Below are 20,402 nucleotides of genomic sequence, written 5' to 3' on the forward strand. Positions count from 1 at the left end.
CTGGTTGCATTTCATAATGTGTTGATATTTCCAGGCTAATCTTGCACAACTACTGAGAGATTCTCAGGACCAGAATAAGCGTCTGGGAGAAGAAATTAAAGAGCTTCAGCAAAGACTTGGAGAAGTACAGGGTGACAATAAGGTACTGTGAATATTTAAAGGGAAAAGCTGTGATACATCATTGTGTTCTTGGGGTTTATGTGGAGCGCATCAGAAAATGTGATGCAGTATGTGCCGAAAAATTTGTTACATATTTTTACATTTGCAATGAAAATACAACGTTTAACATTTCTTATATTTATTACTTTCCTTTTGTGTATGTGTGTGCACCCGTGTGTGTGTGCGCGTGTGTATGTGTGTGTGAGTGTGTGTATGTGTGTCTGGGTTGAGCTAAAATATTGTCACAGCCCATTGTAGAAGTTTCATTATGTTCAGCTTGGTAGCGAAATAACATTGTGGTTGAGGGCAAAATAAAACCCAAATGCTATACTTTTCTCCCCTTCTATACAAATAATGGATTTGTGGCTGAGATGATTTGGAATTATTCACATTCGGTTTTGAATTTTAAGTAGTCATCCTACTAATTATGTTCACATAACCAATTTATTTTATTGCTAAATTTGGCAATTTGTATGGAACATTGCTCAAAATCCACTGCTTGGTATTAATCAAACTCCCCTGTTGGCAACGTTAATTATAAAATATGAACTCATAAACTCCAAACTAAATGTGCGTCCTCTCTCTCCCAGCTGAAGCAATGAACAAAACTACAATTGAGGAGAGGAAGAAAAACTACCGAAGTTTAATTCCATTCCCCCAAATCATTTCCCCCTTTGCCAAAATAGATTCATTTTTAACTCCTTGCCAGCAGCAGCTTTTGCAACCAAAATGGTCATTGAGGTTTCACTCAAGAAAACTACATGGGGCGGGGAAGGAGAGTTTGCTTGGAAACCTCTTGGAAATGTTCCCAAGTTCCTTGACAAAGAGCAGTGAGGTGGTTTATTTCTGGGAGGAGTTAGTAACTGGAAGGTGTTACTTTGAAGGATGCTTACCTTAAAAATCCAACCAACCATCATATATATATATATATATATACATATATATATATATATATACATACATACATGGATGCATTTGTGTTATCCAATGAGCTCATCCCTACAGAAGCACCGGCAGAGCTTTTTTTTCTCTAGTTGATTTTATTAAAGCACCGTGATTTACATAGTTGGGCCTTGGACAGACAGTGTTCTGTCACTGGTCCCCGCCAGCACAGCGAGGACTGTGTGAGTGAGTGTGCTGCCTAGAGTAGTTCCGGCTGTGGCTGGCACCCTGGGGTGGGGGGTTGTCTTTCTTAAGAGCCTCTGCTTGGGGTGAGGAAAGCTTTGTAAACCTCTTGGATTTATGTACATTTGAAGAGATCAGACTGTTCCTGGTCTTGAAGGAGAGGGTGGAAAGAAGGCCTCTGAAAGCTTCTGAACCCTGCTGGCCACACTAGTGCTGGGGGTGTAGCTGCAGGTGTCCTGAAAGGGTGTCAGTTCCTTGCCCCAGGATGTTGGTCAGCAGTCAAAGGCCAGGCCTCCTTGGTCACTTCCTCTAGAGATAACTGCAGGGTGAGGATTGTTTCCAGAGAAGAAAACAAAGCCTTGTGCAGTCGTTTCTTTCCAAGCCATAAAGGTACTAGAGGGACTTTAGAGACATTATAAACAAAATATTGAGACACATTGAACTGTGGTTTTTGAATTCTCGCTTTTTCCTGGCTGACTGATTTTTCCCTCTTGTTTCTTGCCTTCCAAACCCCATGAACTACCCCCAACTTTCCTACATATGCCTTTGCTTTATCTTTTGATCACTTAATTTGATTGCGTTGGCATGCGTTAATTTAGGAATTGATTTTTGTAATGGATATTTTCATGTGGAAAACAGTTTTGTGCATGAGCATACACATGTGTACCAGAACATATGTCTGAGGGTATGTTTATGGTTGTTCATGTGTATGTGTGTGTGTGTGTGTGTGTGCCTGAAAAGGAGGCTGTGTATTTGATGATATGTATGTGATGGTGTGAGTTTGTCTTAATGGCAAAAGAGTATGAACAAGTGAGTGCTAATGTGTAAGGTTGCATGTACACATGTGTGGATGTGAGTGACCCTGTGTGTGTGTGTGTGTGTGTGTGTGTGACGAGGCAGAGATCCAATACCTTTGGTATGGCCACTCTTACTTGATTTGTTCTTACTCTGGGTCTTTATTCTAGTAGCTGAACACATTTGTCAAACTTGGTTTTCTCACCCAAGGTTTAGAATTTAGTGACTCATATGCATGGCCTGTGAAGTCATTTGCCTGCCAAAAGGTGCAGGGAGGATGTTTAAAATGTTCAGCAGACCCTATATCTCAGGATCCAGCTTCTCCCTCACAAAAGATCCACTGCCATGAGCCCCCAACTCCATTTCTTATTTGCATCTGAAGTTACAGGGCTGGTTTATTTTCAGACCCTAGCCCATGAGTCACAGTCTCCCCACCCCCAGTTACCAACATTAAGGTCAGATTACTCATCCACACAATGACACCAGGCCTCTGTGAGAAGGGGACTGAATGGGTTAACTTACTTCCTTTCATTCATGTGGCTCAGGGCTCCAGTCAGCCCACTGCCTTCCCAATCCAGTCTCCTGTCCTTGAGGAGGTGTTGTGAGGGGCCCTTGCTAATGAATTCTATCCGTCTCATCATCATCCTCAGTCCTGAAGCCTTAATTTCCACTTTGTGTCTGAGCTGTATCTTTTTATCCCTCAGGGCTTTTGCACCTGCCACTTGCTCAACCTGCAACCCTGTGTTCCTCTAATTCCCCTGAAAATGTTTTCTCGGTTTTCTGATCATTGATCAAATAACTGATCATAGAACCTGCCTCTTGGGGCTCCTCTCCAGCCCCAAATGGCAGGTTCCACGCATATCCACAGTCTTCTGCTCTCCCCCACAACACTCCTACATGCCTGTGTGGGATACCCTACCCATAACGACGAACTTTTTGCAGGTGTATTGCAAAAAAGTAGCATTCTTGCCACCTAATACAAAGATCATTTCTAATAATCTTTATTTAAGGTACCATAATGGTACCTTCAGTTGTGATCCACACAATTGGGATGGCAGTCGGCGGTTGAGATGAGAAGAAGGGGTGTTAGGGTCCTTAGAGGGAGGTGGATACACTGATGATAGGCGTGGTGTTGGAATTATGTGCATGATAAACCATTAGTGACAGAATTGAAACCACAGAATTCCAATCAATAAAACAATTTTTAGAAATTCTTTCTGAAAGTACTAGAAAGGAGTAAATGAGTAAGTGAGATGAAGAATGGAAGTTTAAAAAGAGCAAAGGGCTTAGGACAAAGGATGGAGAAATAAAAAGGGAAAAGAATTCAGCAGGTCTTCTAACAACATAATTTTGTTCAGTTACACTACATTTTGTTTAGTTGCACTGTTGATTTTTTTAAGTTACAAAACCTGGGTCTATAAGTTATCTGAGGATCTGGTTTCCTCATGCATCACTTAAAATCACAATTCCCAAGAGCTAGAGAGATGGTACAGGGATTAAGTCACTTTCCTTGCACCCACCAGCCTTGGTTCGAATCTCTAATACCACATATGGTCCTTAAGTACCGCCAGGGGTCACTTCTGAACACAGAATCAGGAACACCCCAGAGCACTGCTAGGCATCCCTCTCCCCTTGAGACTTGGGGAAGTCACCAATCCCAGCAATCTGTTGATTATTCAGCAAAGAATTATTCAGATACAAGACACTGAGGGTACTTAGTTGTAGACAACTGAGTAGTTTAGAACCGAGAAAAAAGGGACCTACAAGAACCAGCCAATCCATCCCAGCCCAATGCTAAGTATGAGACTTGGGGGATGAAGAGAATAAACGTTGTGCTAGTGAGCTCCTTAATTCACAAGGTCACCAGGTCAGCTCCTGCCCACTCTGGTCAGAAGACTTAGCCACTGGTATGATTCGATTCAATTCCTCACTCCAGTTCTGAAGAGAAGAGCTCACGGCTTCCTTTTCCAGGCAACTGTTCACATGGCAGTTTCATCTCTGAGTTACCATCTTCCTTAGTGACCCTTATTCATATTTGGGAAGCCCAGATTCTCAATGTTAAGTACATTTAAGAAACAAGATGAAGGGAAATGACTGGCCTTGGGTATTTTAAGGTAGACGAATTTTCCATTTGTTCAGCTAGCGCCCTATAGCCCTACGTGCCATAAAGCATTTGCAAGCAGCCTCTTGAAAGATTTGTTGGCTCCCCTGCTTACAAAGAGCTTAGCACTCATGTGGGGTGGAGGTGAGGTGGTTCTGGGCATCTCAGGATCCAACACTACTCTGAGCAGAGTCTAAGAACTTCTCCGAGCAGCTGGACTGAACCACCCTCAATAGTAGTCCTTAAGCACTGTGAAAAGAAAACCCACTAACACCCACTTCCCTGAGAACTGCAGGTTGAAGGCAAAGACTTCCGTGCCATCTGGATTCCCTGCACTGTCTGTGTCAGTCTGCTGAGAATAAGGACTGACTTTATGGAAAGGCCCAGACAAATCAGGGGCCTTGAGTCTGACACACAGACCAAGGAGAGAATTGTGATTCCCCTTCCTGCCTCTGAGGACAGCACGCTTCCTCCTCCAGACCTTCAGAGTTGATTCAGCAGGAAGGGAACAGGAGAAAGATGCATGTGAATGAATGGAGTAGTAAAAGCACAACAAAGAAGTAGCAGAATACATTGGAGTCACAAATACCCAGAGGTGAGCTGATAGCCCATCTCTCTGCAAGTGGAGATCTGACTAGTGAAGTCCTTTGCTCATTGCCGTAGTGTAAATACTAATACCATGACAAATACCAGTTTCCCAAAGCTACTTTGCAGAGCCTGGTGCTCCAGAAAGTGTGTGCTCCAGCCTACCACTGCCAGCTTGTATGACACAGTCCCAGAGGCCCTTTGTGGGAAGTATTAGAGTCAGCTTTTCAGTCTCCCTCTGCCAGCTATCGCCTGCATGACCTGGAGAACTGTTTCCTCTCTAGACCTGAATTCTCTCATCTGCAAAATGGGAATGCACAAAACCTTGTATAGAACTGCTGTCATATTTCATCGTTTATTTATCAACACCTGAGTGAGGACTTATCTCTATGCTGCTTATTAATATTCTAGTAGTTGTGACTTCATCAAGAAATAAGAAAGACAAGAACTCATTCTCATAGGACTTTTATTACAGTTGGAGGAACAGATAGAAAATAAAATACCTAATGTCATCAGGCAGTAAGAAAAGAGAATAAGACCATGAGATTTAATGATTGACTTTGTGTGTGTGTGTGTGTGTGAGAGAGAGAGATAGAGAGAGAGAGAGTGTGTGTGAGTGTGTGTGTGCGTGCACATGCGTGCTGCCAATATGAAGTGTCTAGGATTCAGAATGGTCCCTGCCACTCAGAAAAGGTGAGTGCGGCTAGCGAATCTTTAGCAGGAAGTTGCTAGTTATCTTTTATGGATTGGTTTATAATTGTCTGGTACAAGAATTCCACCAGGAATTCAAGGGTGTCCTTCCTTACCAGTTTTCCCAGTGAGCTTACTTCCCAATAGAGATAAAGGTTGGTGAAAAAAACTAGTATCTGGCAGATAGATCCCTAAATTCATCCCTTAAACATATCCCTTGGTGTCTCCGCTGCATTTTGTGCAGCCCAGAGGAAATCAACATCTGTTAGGAGTTTTTCAGTCAGGTTCCCAGTCAGAGCGCCACTGATCGGTTTTCTTGTCTGTTTGGCTCTTGTCTTCATTATGCATGCCACAGCTCTTTCTTGCAGAAGAATGCGATGGCCAACGTTCAAGAGTCAGGAAGTTCAGGTGGGGAAGCTGCTTCTGCCTGTGGCATGCATTCACCTTTCTTGATCCCTATGGCCAATTTTTGTGTAGCTGATTTTGGTATTGCAGAAGCACAGCCTTTGCCCTTAAATAATAAGCTTTATGTTGCACCAGCTGATGGATTTTAAATGCCTCTTGTTTTATCTGGTGTTGGCACCATAAAACCATCGGCCCTTCTGTGAACATACCTCTACTGATGTGGGACTTTTGGATGGATTTTGCCAGCAACCAATGAAGTCCAAGCTATGAGCCTATAAAGGCAGTCCACTGAGCATGCAGGTGACGAATTAAAGTGTATTTGGTTTAAAAAGAGTGCTCAGCTGTGGTTGTTTGTCATGGTCCAGAATGAGGGACCAGAGAGCTCTTTGTAAACCACTCCTCTTTATGCTTCCAAGGAGGACAGAGAGGCCTTTGCCTGTAGGAAACCCAAATGAAGAGGGCACTCTAATGAAAAGCTCTCACCTTGGGGCATTAAAGGAATTAATTACCAAGAGTTAAAATGAGTGATAAGGGCCCTTCACTTGCTCTAGTCTCATCACACCACTCTCTAACTGAAATCTTGTTGGGAACTGGAGGTAGTACTCTGCTAGTTCAGCAAGTTCAGGGACTGTCATTTTATTGCCGAGTAAGTTAGAGGCATTTGGTCACAGAGGTCTGATTTGCTCCTGTCCTGGCTTGTATGAATTCACAGTCTGGGTGAGCTATGCAACCCAATCGTAATTCACCCCATAGACCATGCATGGTGACTGCACTTCTTTGTAGAGTATTGGTTTTGAGAATTCTGCCCAAGACATATAGTATGCCATATACTAATGATCTTAGCAGAGAAACACATTGAAGTCGCGATGAAATTGCTGGGTGGAATGCCTGAAAAACCTTTGCTTTTCTGAGAGCAACATGTTTAGAACTCTTCTGGTGGTACCAGGGGGCTTCTAGTTGTGTTTTCTTGAGTCTGTTGCTTGACGTATCTGTGTCTCAGTTGTTTTATCTGTACAGTGGGGATGACAGCAGTACAATACTTTCCTCTTAGAGGTAGAATCAGTATAACTCATTTCAAAGCATTTTTATTGCCGGCCCAATCGTGTGGTCTGGGAAGCAGGTAGTAAACAAAGCCAGTGAATCTTGATTTCATGTGGCTCCCATTCTTTCGGGAACATATGGAAAATAAGCAAATACACCAACAGAAATATAGTTCACCCTTCAACCGTGTAGTGGTTAGGAGCAACAACCACAGCACAGCAGAAAAACCTGGATTTTTTTTTTTTTTTGCTTTTTGGGTCACACTTGGCAATGCTCAGGGGTTATTGTGGTTCTGCACTCAGGAATTACTCCTTGTGGTCCTTGTGGTGCTCAGGGGATCTTATGGGATGCCAGGGATTGAACCCAGGCCAACCGTGTACATAGCAAACACCCTACCCACTGTACTATTGCTTCAGCCCAATCTGGATACTTTTGACTCCCCTGACATAACTATGGTGGGTGGTCCCTTGGTGTATGTGTGGGTTAATTTTAGGAGCCCCTATGGATACCCAAGTCTATAGGTGCTAAAGTCCCTTTCAGTTGGTGCTTTGTTGCCACAGGTTCCATATACTTGGATTCAGTACATCCAAGGTTGCTTGAATCCCCGAATGCTGAATCCTTGGTTAGAAAATAATCCCCTTATGAGTGGACTCACACAGTTCTAACACATGTTTTGCAAGCATGATTTCTGATTTTACTGACTTCACTGATTCTGTGATGCAGTTTTTCACATTGGGATATCCCTACTGTTTTTAATGGCATCATGTACTTATGATTGGCACCTTTCATTCTTTTTAAAGATGCATAATCTTGGGGGCTGGGGCAATAGCACAGCAGGAGGGCATTTGCCTTGCATGCGGCCAACCCAGGTTCGATTCCCAGCATCCCATATGGTCCCCTGAGCACCACCAGGAGGAATTCCTGAGTGCAGAACCAGGAGTAACCCCTGTGCATCGCTGGGTGTGACCCCAAAAGGGGGAAAAATAAAATAAAGGTGCATAATCTTGCCTAGGACACTAACACCCAAGAATGGTCGAGATTAGTACCAGGAAGTTTGCTCCATGGCTTGGAGGCCAGCCACACATGCTAGGGGAATGGGCAGCTCAGATAGAGAACGGAGCACCAAATAAAGAGTGTTGGGATGATCCTCCCAGGATGGGAGAAGCATGCTGAAAGTAGACTATAGACCAAACATGATTGCCACTCAGTGCTTCTTTTGCAAACCACAGCACCCAAAAGGAGAGAGAGAACAGAAGGGAATGCCCTGCCACAGAGGCAGGGTGGGATGGGGGAGATGGGGAGTGGGAGGGATACTGGGATCCGTGGTGGTGGGAAATGAGCACTGGTGGAGGGACGGGTATTTGATCATTGTATAATTGAAACCCAAGCACAAAATTTGTAAATCTACAACTGTACCTCATGGTGTCTCACTAATAAAAATTTAAAAAAAATAAAAGATGTATAATCTTAAAGTTGATAGAGACTGATATAGTGGAGTACCATGTGCCCATTATGCCAAGTGCTAAGTAAAATAATTAAAGCTAAGAGGGCTGAAATTAAATAAGCACACCCCTAGGAAGAGAGGGATATGCTTTACTGGGGCGGGGGGCAAAGACAATGCATCAGGCCTTTTGTTCACCTGAAGAATGTGTGACAGGAAATGGTTGGATAAACAGGGGATGAGACCCCAAGGTTGGAGTAAGTTTGGTAGGGTGTCTAGTATGTTTTAGGATAAGTATTAATTTTGAAAAACTACACAATTAATGAAGCCCTGTCTGTGGAGCATGGTGATGGGCACTGAAGAAGATAAAGACCCAACCTTGCAAGGTGGTCCTGAAACGAGGCCTCACGGAAAGGAGTATCTGGGCAAAGTTGGCAAGAATTAGGTGTCAGCATCAGGTGTTTGGCCTTGAGCTTCACTCAACTTCCTAGTCACAAGCACCCAAGACACAGAAACTGTCACGTATACTTAGCAGGTCATCGTAACTGCAACATCTAGCCTTGATTGGGATTGGACCGGGACGAAGCAGAGTAGGAAAGGTGATAGGCCATTAATGCTAAACTTTATGTGATTGGACCTTTCTGTAAACTGAAACCCTCTATAAAAGATGTGTGTATTTGGCAATAAAGTGGACAGCCACCAGCTGCTCGCAGAAGGTGTTTCTCCACACGCCCATCATACTTCACCCCACGTCTGCCTGGACCCGGCTTGATGGGGAAAAAACTATTCTCCAACATCTGTCCAGTGTCTGTGAAGAGAGATGTAGGGCATAACCTCCAGTACCCTTGACTGTTTGAGTCCAGCTCTGTGCCCTACATTCATGAGACTGGTGGTGTGGGCCAGATACTTCGTCCCTTGTTGATGCTCACCTACAGATGGGGTAGTAAGTGTCGTTCATTGGGTATTTGTTGGACTAAATGAACAGGGAGGGTGTGACCCCACAGGGTGGGGCTTGATGTGGGAAACTGATGACAGGAGACTTGCTCTAGTGGTAAGAAACCGAATATACCAGTAATGCTAAACTTTGCCAGTAATGCTAAACTAATACCCTTGCCCAGCTTCGTCTTGGCTGAGGACCTTGGTGACATCCTGGACCCCCTAGGTTAATAGACTCCAGGCTCCAGAGACTGGCTTTGTTGCCCCACATCCTCCTCTCTGGAAGCTTCGCCAGTACAGAGGAGAGGACAGTGTCTGCCTCCTGGGTTTGTAGGATGCATCCAGAGAGAAGCACCCCAGATTTCAGAAACATCTGGAAACTCCTTCCTGTTGGCCAGACACAGCTGTGGGACTCAGTGACTCCATAAACAGAACCGAAGTGCTCTTGACGAGGTGGAGGTGACCGTGGGGATGCACGATCAGACACTGTCCTCTCTTCTTCTCAAGATCTTTTATGCTGATGCTTCGGATAAAAACACAGGTGCAAGGTAGAGTGAGGTGGAGCGACGTGGGCATGGAGAGCTTTGATGATGCTGCCTAGGGAAGGTGTCTTAGAGGAGGTGGCATCTGACCGGAGACTTGAAGGAGACAGAAGAAAAGGGACTGCTATAGAGGCAACCTGGTGGGTGGGTAGGGGGTCTAGGGAAGAGAAACTGGGCACATTGGTGGTGGGAAATGCACACTGGTGGAGGGACAGGTGTTGGAACATTAGAAGACTGAACTCCAACCATAAACAACTTTGTAACTGTGTATCTCATGGTGATTCATTTTTTAAAAATTTTTTTTATTAGTGAAACACCATGAGGTACAGTTGTAGATTTACAATTTTTTGTGCTTGGGTTTGATTATACAATGATCAGATACCCATCCCTCCACCAGTGCCCATTTTCCACCACCATGGATAATATCCCCCCCACCCCCATCCCCCCATCCCCCCCTGCCTCTGTGGCAGGGCAATCCCCTGTGTTCTCTCTCTCCTTTTGGGTGTTGTGGTCTGCAAAAGAGGCATTGAGTGGCAAACATGTTCAGTCCATAGTCTACTTTTGACATGCATCTCCCCTCCTGGGAGAATCCTCCAAACACCCTTTATTTGGTGCTCCCTTCTCTGTCTGAGCTGCCCTTTCCTCTAGAATGCCCGACTGGCCACTAAGCTATGGAGTAATCCCCCTGGTGCTGATCTCAGCTATTCTTGGGTATTAGGTGATTCATTTTTTTTCCTTTTCTTTTTTGGGTCACACCCGGCTATGCACAGGGGTTAGTCCTGACTCTTCACTCAGGAATCACTCCTGACAGTGCTTGGGGAACCATATGGGATGCTGGGAATCTAACCCAGGTTGGCTGCGTGCAAGGCAGATATCTTACCTGCTATACTATCACTCCAGTCCCCAGTGGGCCCGGGGCGGCAAATCATGGTGTGTGAGGACCTGGCAAGAGTCATCGAGGCTAAAACCTGGGAAGAGGAGGATCATCTCCTCTCCTCCTGGTGGGTTTTGTTAGCCGATAGCGGGGCATTGACATCTATTCCAGAGCAGTGAAAAGTCAACAGAGGGGTGATGCAAAGTTTCTAGCGTATTGTTTGGCCTCCATAGGGTGCTCATTAACTGGGTAGCACTCATACACACTAATGAATGTGCGTGATGGTCTCCAGAGCCTTGGGAGGAAGAGAATAAAAATTGCTGCTGCTGCTGTTATACGTGACAAATTCTCTTGTTTAAAGTCAGAGCTAGAATGTCATATCGGCCTGGGAATTGGGTCTCGAGTTTCACACAAAAGAACGGCTCACTGGAGGCCTTTTTAAACTCTTGTGTCCAATTTTGTCATGGGTATTTCAAAAGGTCAGGGGGGCAGTGGAAGGGGATGTGGAGAAAACCAACAAGTAAACAAAAGTCAGGCAGGGCCTTGCTCATGAGCTCGCCCAGCCCAGCACCCAGCCAGATGACTGCTCTGCAAATGCCTTTTGGTGACCTCTCCATAGGGTGCCCCTATTTGCAGCAACACACAAGGGCTGGGGGCAGAATGTGCTGGCAGCCACTTCCTGATCATTAGTATTGTGTCCCATAACTCTAGCAAATGGAGAGTAACCATATAAGAATTATAATTGAAAAACTATGACTGTATAGTTTTTAAGCTCTCTGGAGAGTTGTATCAACTATGATCATTGTCTTGCATGTTGCCATTAGGGGGACAAAGACCCAGAGTGGGAGTCAGAGTGCAGTGCACTGACTGAGCAACAATCCACAGTGATTGTCACTGTAAGATAGATATTTTCCTTACCATGCCCTATAGTGTCGCCTCCTCCCTAAATATGTTGCAGCCAAATCCACAGTCGGTTAGTATTTAGAGGTAGTGTCATTGGAGGATACATTGATTATGAAGGTATAACCCTCAGGAATAGGAAAAGAGCCCTTTGAGAAGAATCCTCCTCCCTTCCCCTTCATTCAGTCCTCTTACCTGTGAAGACACAGTGAGAAGACAGCTCATTATGGACTAGAGAATGGGCCCTCACCTGGACCCAGGTCTCCCAAGGCATTGATCTTAACCATCTCAGACTCCAGAACTGTGAAAAGTAAACATTTCATGGTTTTCAAGATGCTGATCTATGATGGCCTGTGACGTCAGGCTGATGAACTCAGCGCGTCCATTCAGAGTGAACCCCATGTCACATGAGACCCTGAGGTGAGCCATCTTGCTGGGGACACTCAGCCGCATAGACAGAAGGAAGCTGTGGGAAGAGATTACCCAGAGACCACAACCACTGTTCTCCCCACTGCCCACTCATCCACGGTCTCTCCCTCCCCATCTGGGAAGAGGGTCCAGACACAGGAGCATGATGGGGAGGAGGGAGAGTTCATCCCTCCAATCATCCAACCCTGAGGGATGAGGAATGGAGCTGAACAGAGATCAAGGAGCATATCCTTCCAACTGGGTAGCCTCAGGAGTACCCCACTCCAGGAGAGTAGGAGTGGACAGGGCAGGGGTGGGCAAGAGCACCCAAGAGCCATTGCCTATATCTTTTTTTTCAATCACTGAGATAGAGTTACAAAGCTTTCATGATCGGGTTTCAGTCATAAAATGTTCCAACACCCATCTCTCCGCCACTGTACATTCCCTGTCACTCGTACCCTTTCTCCTGCACCCCACCCCCAGCCTACCTCTATGGTAGGTACTTCTCTCTCTCTCTCTCTCTCTCTCTCTCTCTCTCTCTCTCTCTCTCTCTCTCTCCCCTTTTGGGCATTATGGTTTGCAATACGAGTACTGAGTGAGAGGCCATCATGTTTGGTCCTTTACCTACTTTCAGCACACATCTCCCATCCAGGGCAATGTCTTCCAACCATTATTATCATCACGATCCCTTCTTCATCCTAACTGCACTCTCCCCCAACACCTGAGGCCAGCTTTCAATTGTGGACCAATCTTCCTGGCCCTAGGTTCTACTATCCTTGGGTATCAGTTTCATATTATTTTTTTTAATATCCCACAAATCTTTGTACTCATTCTGTGTCAGTTCCTCTCCTTCTATTTCAGTCAGCATGATGCTCTCCATGTACATTCATTTATAAGCAAATTTGTGACTTCACTTTTCCCAACAGTTGCATAGTATTCTATTATGCAGATGTACCATAGGTTCTTTATCCAGTCGTCTGTTCTTGGGCACTCAGATTCTGGCTATAGTGAATAGTGCTACAATGAGCATACAAGTGCAGATGTCATTTTTACTGTGTGTTTTTGAACCCTAGGGGTATTGTCTATATTTTTATGACACCATGTGCCTCAGGCTCATCCCAGCTGAAGCAGTGCATGTCCACAAGCTAGAGGCTCATGCACTTTCTTTTTAACTAAAGGTTTTTTTTACATGAAATGAGTGTGTGTTTGGGTCGGAGTGTGCTGCTGCACAAAGGTACTGGCACAAATGGGCTGCCTCTGGGGTTCCGACGGCCCTGTCAGAGGGAATGAGACTCCCCATGTCAGTGACTTTCTAGCTGTTTCTGAGATGGGAAACCTGCACAATTAATTGCCTATTAATCCTGCAGTCTGCAGCTAAGGTTGGTTGCGGAGCTCTGGTTCCTTAGGCCTATGTGCAAGATCAGACTTCCTGGGTGGGTGTTTTCTGTTGGTTTGTTTCTTCGTGGGGGGATCCAGATGAAGTAGAATGAGGATGGCCACCCTCATTCACCCTCATTCACAGTCATCACAGATCAATTCTCATGGTCTGTGCACTTTCCATGTTCTGGAGACTGCTCTGTTTCTCAGAGAAATCCCTTCTTCCCATATGTAAGATCAACTTTGGAGGTCTGTGTGGAAGAGACAAACTTGAATCTAGCCGAAATTCCCTTTGCAGTTCCCCTTCGCTGGTGGGTAAAGTTGAAGGCACTTGGTAACGAATATCCTCAATGAGGGAGATGGCATGTCATCGTGAGGAGGATCGTCTTACTTGAACATCACTGTCACTGTCACTGTCCTCCCATTGTTCATTGATTTGCTCCAGCAGGCCCAGTAATGTCTCCATTGTGACAATTGTTACTGTGTTTGGCGTATCGAATACGTCACAGGGAGCTTGCCAGGCTTTGCATGCGGGCGAGATACTCTCAGTAGCTTGCCGGGCTCTCTGAGAGGGGCAGAGGAATCGAACTCGGGTCGGCCATGTTGGCCGCTTGCAAGGCAAATGCCCTACCCGCTGTGCTATCGCTCCGCTATCATTTTCCTGCCTCGCTCTGCGACATTGGCTTGGGTAGAACCCAACTGTTCTACTTTTGATTTCTCACTCATCCTTTCCCCCCCTTCTCTTTCCCTCTTTATTCCCCCTTCCACCCACGACTCCTCTTGTAGCCAAGCAGATATATTTCAACCTCCCAACATTGCATGTTCACTGCCTATGGGTCCGTTGCCTCGTCATATGTACAGTCACCCTCTGAGCAGGGGGTCCCTCTTACTGCCCAGGTCTTATAGTAGCATACCATGGCTCAGAGTGGCTCAGGCATATGCTCAAGGTTTCGCTGCTCATGGACTGTGGAATCAAACTCCAGAGCCTGTGGTTTTTCAGCTGGAAAGCCTGAAGCACGCTCCTCAGGGTGCACCCATCCCTAGTGTGTTGTCGCCTTGGGCCCAGGCCCAACTCATGATCCAGCTCTTCCCAACTTGGGTCTCACTTTTAAAGATAAATGTTTCAACCAGTCCAGCCCTGATATTTAATAGCTGATATTGTATGCACATTAAACACCCAATGATTGTTAACATATTTACTGAAGCTTAACAGGCATCCAGTATATAAAAGATGGCTCCCTTATATGGCTGTCAGACCTCAATAAACATGTTTAATAATTAATTGGCATTAAGCAAACATAATTGTGTGAATCTAAATTAACTGTTCAGCGAAGCAGATTGTGAATGGAAAACCACAGTGGCGTTTTATTACTTAAAGTTCATGCTGTCAGTCTGGCTTTTCACAGATCAAGAAAAGCGCTCCTGCTTCCAAAAACATGTCACAGGCTTTCTTCTGCCTCTTGCCCTAAAAGGCAAAAAAAGCCTGCTTGTTCCTTGAACCTCTGCTCTGAGAAATGTTTCTGCTTTGGTTCACTGTTTGTTTTTCTGGAGAACCGCTTAGGGCTCTGGCATCCTGAACAGGATTCTTGTGATGGGGAAGATGTTTCCACACATGGTCTTCAGCTGAAGTATCCAGTTCAGCATCCCACCAAACACAGTTCCCTGTTGGGGTCTGCCATAGTTATGCTCTCTACAGTCACCACCAAAACTGAGTTAGCAGATATCAAGTCTCATTGGCCCTAGGGGCAAGACAGGACTAAGTTCGTGCCAGTCTCTACTCATGTTGTTTTGGGTCCACTGGCAATATGTCATCTTGTTTTATGTATTAAAATGGAAGCTTCAAGGCTGGAGCAATAGGCCAACCAGGGCTTGATCCCTGGAATCCTATATGACTCCCCATGCACTATCAGTAATAATTTTTATCAAAGAGCCAGGAGTAACCTCTGAATATTGTTGGGTATGATCCTAAAACCAAACATATATGTATATATATACATATATATATATATGGAGAGAGAGAGAAACAGAGACAGAGACAGAGAGAAACAGAGACAGAGAGAGACAGAGAGAAACAGAGAGACAAAGACAGATTTATATATAAAGCTCTTTATATCTACATATACTATATGTGTATCTATAGATAGATAGATGTTCTTGAGAGAGAGAGAGAGAGAGAGAGAGAGAGAGAGAGAGAGGCCATTCTTTGACCTGCATTTACAATGGAATACCACTTGGCTATAAATTGCCAAAATTGGGCAATTTGCTGGTGTATGGATGAATCTGGAGAGTATCATGCTAAATGACATTAGTCAGGAGAGGGACAGACAAAATGATCTGTCTCATGTGTAGGATATAAAGAAACATATTAATGGAATAACAAATGCCCAAAGGCAATAGAAACAGAGATTTGGTCTTTAGGAGGAAACTGCCCATCTGGGGGCTGGGAAGGAGGAGCAGGATGGGGCCAGGGGACCCTGGGACAGTGGTGGAGGAAAGCAGGTATTGTGGGGGTGGGGGCGGTGCTGGATGTCGTGTGCTTGAGACCCTGCCGTTAACAGAATTGTACATCATGGTGCCTAAAATAGCACTGCACTGTAGCACTGTCATCCCGTTGTTCATTGACTACTCCAGCATTCACCAGTAACGTCTCCATTCGTCCCAGCTCTGAGATTTTAGCAGCCTCTCCTCTCGTCCTTTCCAACTCCTGTGTTGGAGCCTCTTTCAGGGTCAGTGGAATGAGACCTGTTATTGTTACTGTTTTTTTGCATATTGAATATGCCATGGGTAGCTTGCCAGGCTATGTGAGTGCCATGTGAGTGGGGTACTCTCAATAGGTTTCCGGTCTCTTCGAGAAACATATATATATACATATGTATATGTATATATATATATATATCCCTCTATGATTTGTTGCCTACTGTCTGAATCCCATCAAATATGGTGTGGTAATTATGGAAAATGAGTAGGGAGTGTCCTATGATGTGTCGTGCCTAAAATAGAATGAAAAATAAAATAAATGTAAGTTTCTCGTTCTCATCACTGACACTACTGTCCATGCCCTTGTGAGCTTACTGATGCACATGCTTTTTCCTGTTCAGACCCTTTGCCACAACCCTAGACCACATTTCCACAGCAGGTGTGGGTCCATCTTAGGCAGCAAAATACCAAACCAAACAAACAAACAAACAAACAAAAACAGCACACGAATGTCATGAAACAGCACCACACACGCCAGGAGAAGAACATGTACTGTGTGTGTGTATTTGCTGCAACAGGGAGGCAAGGAGATATCACTGTGTGTGACCTCAGTTGGGCATGCTCCTATCTAGTGACAACTGTCTTTTGCAAAGCAGAACTGGCTCCCTGTAGTGACATGGGGCCGCTCTGGGACAAAAGCACCAGAAAGCAGATTTTGACACTAGGAACAAATAAATGCAGAATATTTCCCAATGTTACATTAGAGAGAGAGTGTGTGTGTGTATGTGTGTGTGTGTGTGTGTGTGTTTAACTCTGGGCTACCTTTTAAAGACACCTAGCATTTGCTCCTACGATGCCCATCTTCAAATGCCCTGGTCGTGTTTCTGGTAACCTCAAACCTTGTAGTGTACACACGTATACCTGCATGCAGGTATACTACATATTATATGGCGTGTTAAGCAATTTAATTCATTATAATGCCAAGAAATACCTTTTGTCTTATGTTTTTCCCCAGTAGCTCTTTAAAAAAATCTGCCAGACTTCCTTGCATTTTTGTTTCTATCTGTTCACTTTAACACACACTCTCTCTTTCCTCTTTCACTAATGGAATGTGCAGCTCTTGAGGATGACAATCGCCAAACAGAGGCTGGGAGATGAAGATATTGGCGTGCGGCACTTCGCGGCTCATGAACGTGAAGACCTGGTTCAGCAGCTGGAGCGCGCCAAGGAGCAGGTTCTCCCTTGTGTAGGGGGCCGGGTGGGTCACGGCACAGACAGTAGACAGCACCCCTGCTTCTCCGGAAGTATAGGGTGCGGAGGGTAGGTAAGAGAGAGAAGAGACCACCATGGCAATATCAGCTGGGAATGATCACGTGGACAAGATAAGAAGGGTTAAAAAGTAGGTAAAGAGATACTCCTGATAACTTCTCAGTATCAGTATTGAAAACCATGATGCCAAAAAGGAGAGAGCTAGAGAGAGCTAGAGAGAGATAAAGAAAGAGAGATAGAGAGAGGGAGAGAGAGAGAGAGAGAGAGAGAGAGAGAGAGAGAGAGAAGAAAAGCGCCTGCCATAGAGGCAGGCAGGGGTTAGGGGTTGGGGGGTGATGGAAGGGAACCCGGGGACACTGTTGCTGGGAAAAGTACACTGGTAGAGGGATGGGTGTTGGAACACTGTATGACTGAAATCCAATCATGAATAGCTTTTTAAGGGTCTCTCTCACAGTGAGTCAATAAAAAAAGTATAAAAAAAGGAAAAGAAAGTATAGGGTGCAGATCTGTTCTCTTTCTTGGGGCACCATTGTTCTGAGCGCAGGAAACCTTCCCCTCTGCCGTGCATCAACAGGGAGGGAGCCAAATGTGGCAAAGTGGCCTTAATTTGCAAGTTTCCGCTGAAATGCTGAACGATGCTTTTTAGGCAAAATCTCAATGGGGTCAGAGCCTTAGCTCCGAGAGTCTGGACCTTGTTTTTCTTCTCCCACTAAATGATTTTGAAGAGCAGAACCAGATTTATGGGACTGGAGTTGGAATGATCTGAAGAAAATCTCCCCCTCAGGGGTGGAGGCTTTGGTGCCGCATCTAGTGGTGTTCAGGGCTTACTCCTGGCTCTGCACTCAGGGATCATTCCTGCTGGGGCTTAGGGGACTACGTGGGGGTTCTAAGGATGGAACCTGAGTCACCTTTGTGCAAAGCAAGTGCTCTGCCTGCTGTACTATTGCTCTAGCTCCAAGAAAGTCTGTATTTCTTTTGTTGTTGTTGTTCTACAGATTTTTTTTAGTTGCATCACTGAGATACAAAACTGTTCATGATTAGTTTCAATCACACAGTGTTCCAGCACCCCAGTGTCCCATCACCCCCACCCCACCCTATCTCACCTCTCTCTCTCTCTCACACACACACACACACACACACAAAACACACACACACACGCACACCTTTTGGGCATTGTGATTTGCAGTACAGATACTGAAAGCATGTCATGTAAATTCCTTTACCAACTTTAACGCAGTTCTTGTCAGGCGTGATCATTTCCAACTATTACTGTCATACTGGTCTCTTCTCTCTCTTACCTACCCTCCATACCACACACACTTGTGGTAGATTTCAACCGTTAAACAGTCCTCCTAGCCCTTGATTCCCCTGACCTTGATATTAGTCTTCTACTATCTATTTTTATGTACCACAAATGAGTCATTCCATATCTATCCCTCTCCCTCTGACTCATTTCACTCAGCATGATACTCTCCATGTCCATCCATTTATAGGCAGATTTCATGGAAAGTCTGTATTTCTAATGCCATGGCTGCTGTGGCCCATGTCTGGGTTTGTCTTCTCTGCACATCACGGGGGGGGGGGGGGGGGGAGGCGGAGGGGAGGGGTCAGGGGCAAGCCCTGTATTTCTAAACCGAAGCTCCCATCCAGTAGGGCGTTTGTCTTGCATATGGCCGACCTGGGTTCAATTTCTCCGTCCCTTTCAGAGAGCCCAGCAAGCTACCGAGAGTATCACGCCCGCACGGCAGAGCCTGGCAACCTCCCTGTGGCGTATTCGGTATGCTAAAAACAGTAACAACAAGTCTCACAATGGAGACATTACTGGAGCCCGCTCAAGCAAATCGATGAACAATGGGAGGACAGTGTTACAGACAGTGGTCCCATCCCATATTTGATACAGGAAGTGCCCAGATGGACACCATCCTTGTGCTTGCAGCTTTCATTATCTTCCAGTGTGTGGGCCCTTCTGGATTTCTACCATGCAGGCGGGATTCATAAAAACTAAACATCAGTCAGCCATGTGGAAGGCCCTATCTTTGCCTTCAGGCTCACCTCAGGACTAAGAGGATCTCCTTGACTTTCAGATCGAGACTCTGGAGCACGATTTGCAGTCCTCCGTGGACGAGCTGCAGGATGTGAAAGAAGAGCGATCTTCCTACCAGGACAAAGTGGAGAGGCTGAACCAGGAGCTCAACCACATTCTGGGTGGGCACGAGAACCGGATCATCGATGTGGATGCCCTGTGCATGGAGAACAGGTGAGCAGCCCTAGCCCAGGCCGGCTCCCCAGGAAGGACACTGGCTCTTCTCCTGGGCCCTGCAGGCTGAAGGTAGCTTGGGACACCATCTGCATGACAGAGCGTTGTCACCCAAGGCAATGGAGAAGGAAAAGTCACCAACTCCAAAAGATGGTTTTAGTGTCAAGGCACAATATCAAAGGAGGTCAACCCCTTGGCCTTTGATTGTAAAACTGGGATTACCAGGCCAAGAGGGTGGGGTCAGGGGGAGAGGGAAGAGGGAGAGGAAGGGAGAGAAGATGCAGACTTCGGGTGGGCACAAGAATGGCCATTGGTGGAAGATATGGGCCATTTGGGTGCTGCAGTCCCTGTTTATCAAGACCATGAACACAAACACCACTGAAATCATTTTAGCACTGTAGCACTGTCCTTCTGTTGTTCATCAGTTTGCTTGAGCGGGCCCCGGTAACGTCTCCATTGTGAGACTTGTTACTGTTTTTGGCATATTTAACATGCCACAGGGAGCTTGCTGAGCTCTGCCATGCAGGCAGGATACTCTCGGTAGCTTGCCAGGCTCTCCGAGAGGGATGGAGGAATCGAACCCGGGTTGGCCACGTGCAAGGGAAATGCCCTACCTGCTGTGCTACCGCTCCAGCCCACGGAAAGGAAGAGGAGAAAAGTGCATCTCTGCGAAATCACAGTACCTAGATGAAAATAAGAACCACAGCCAGTCACGACTTGGTCAGAGCCGCTCAGTAAGCTCAGGAGCTCAGTGTCCCCTGCCTGCCCCGGTTCCCCTCTCCTCTTCCCGGCTCTCTCCC

General features: G+C 45.7%; 1 protein-coding gene across 1 annotated transcript in view; it reads left to right on the forward strand.

Annotated features, from left to right (window-relative positions):
- Positions 1-20,402, forward strand: part of CCDC149 (coiled-coil domain containing 149) — a 151,408-nt gene that overhangs the window by 83,491 nt on the left and 47,515 nt on the right. The window contains exons 4-6 of the mRNA XM_056125578.1: positions 35-142; positions 17,194-17,310; positions 19,430-19,602. Of these exons, the coding sequence (XP_055981553.1) occupies positions 35-142; positions 17,194-17,310; positions 19,430-19,602 (398 nt within the window). The remainder of the gene's footprint in view (positions 1-34; positions 143-17,193; positions 17,311-19,429; positions 19,603-20,402) is intronic.

The sequence above is a fragment of the Sorex fumeus genome, unplaced genomic scaffold, assembly GCF_029834395.1.
Source record: "Sorex fumeus unplaced genomic scaffold, SorFum_2.1 ptg000055l, whole genome shotgun sequence".
NCBI classification, from domain to species: domain Eukaryota; kingdom Metazoa; phylum Chordata; class Mammalia; order Eulipotyphla; family Soricidae; genus Sorex; species Sorex fumeus.